Source organism: Neophocaena asiaeorientalis, unplaced genomic scaffold (genome assembly GCF_003031525.2).
Source record: "Neophocaena asiaeorientalis asiaeorientalis breed wild unplaced genomic scaffold, Neophocaena_asiaeorientalis_V1.1 scaffold2256, whole genome shotgun sequence".
NCBI classification, from domain to species: Eukaryota; Metazoa; Chordata; class Mammalia; order Artiodactyla; family Phocoenidae; genus Neophocaena; species Neophocaena asiaeorientalis.
The window spans coordinates 1-1,052 of record NW_020175126.1 but is presented as its reverse complement, the minus strand read 5'-3'; the positions used below and the strand labels follow the sequence as shown (position 1 = coordinate 1,052).

Genomic DNA, 1,052 nt, shown 5'->3' with positions numbered 1-1,052 from the left:
CTCCCCGCCCCCAGGCTCCCACTCCCTGAGGTATTTCTACACCGGGATGTCCCGGCCCGGCCGCGGGGAGCCCCGCTTCATCTCCGTCGGCTACGTGGACGACACGCAGTTCGTGCGGTTTGACAGCGATGCCCCGAATCCGAGGAAGGAGCCGCGGGCGCCGTGGATGGAGCAGGAGGGGCCGGAGTACTGGGATCGGGAGACGCAGATCTCCAAGGACACCGCACAGCTTTACCGAGAGGACCTGAACACCCTGCGCGGCTACTACAACCAGAGCGAGGCCGGTGAGCGACGCGGGCCCGGGTCCGGGTCACGACCCTCATCCCCAAGGACGGGCCGGCGTCGCCCCGAGTCTCCGGGTCCGAGGGCAACCCCAACATTGCGGGACCCGCCCGGCCCCCCGACTCGGGAGGAAACGGCGGGACTTCACCCGGTTTCATTTTCGGTTTGGGTTTAATCGCTGCGGCTGGGCGGGACGGGGTCAGGGTCTCACACCATCCAGGAGATGTACGGCTGCGACGTGGGGCCGGACGGTCGCCTCCTCCGCGGGTACAGACAGTACGCCTACGACGGCGCCGATTACATCGCCCTGAACGAGGACCTGAGCTCCTGGACCGCGGCCGACGCGGCGGCTCAGATCACCAAGGGCAAGTGGGAGAGGGCCGGTGTTGCGGAGCTCCACAGAGCCTACCTGGAGGGCACCTGCGTGGAGTGGCTCCTCAGATACCTGGAGACCGGGAAGGACACGCTGCAGCGCGCAGGTACGAGGGGCCGCGGGGCCTCCCTGGTGTCCCCTCGGGCTGGAGCTGGCTTCCCACAAGGGGAGGAAATGGGGTCCCTGTGGGAACACTGCCCCAACTTCTTCTCGGGAGAGGGAGGAATCCGCCCAGGTTTTCGTATTCTGTACGAGACGGTGACTGGCCGGTGGCCTCACTTCTCTGAAAGACAGTGAAGGAATCCAGTCTCTTTGGGGAAGAAGCAGGAAACCAGCCCTGAAATAACTGACCAGCAGTGCCCTTTGACCCTGACCCCCATCTTGTGAACCATGACTT

General features: G+C 65.3%; 1 protein-coding gene across 1 annotated transcript in view; it reads left to right on the top strand.

Moving 5' to 3' along the window:
• LOC112412724 (HLA class I histocompatibility antigen, B-41 alpha chain-like) overlaps nt 1-1,021 on the top strand; it is a 1,446-nt gene extending 425 nt beyond the window's left edge. Inside the window, exons 2-3 of the mRNA XM_024764391.1 lie at nt 15-284; nt 486-1,021. Of these exons, the coding sequence (XP_024620159.1) occupies nt 15-284; nt 486-952 (737 nt within the window). The 3' untranslated portion in view covers nt 953-1,021. The remainder of the gene's footprint in view (nt 1-14; nt 285-485) is intronic.
• The last annotated feature ends 31 nt before the right edge of the window (nt 1,022-1,052 follow it).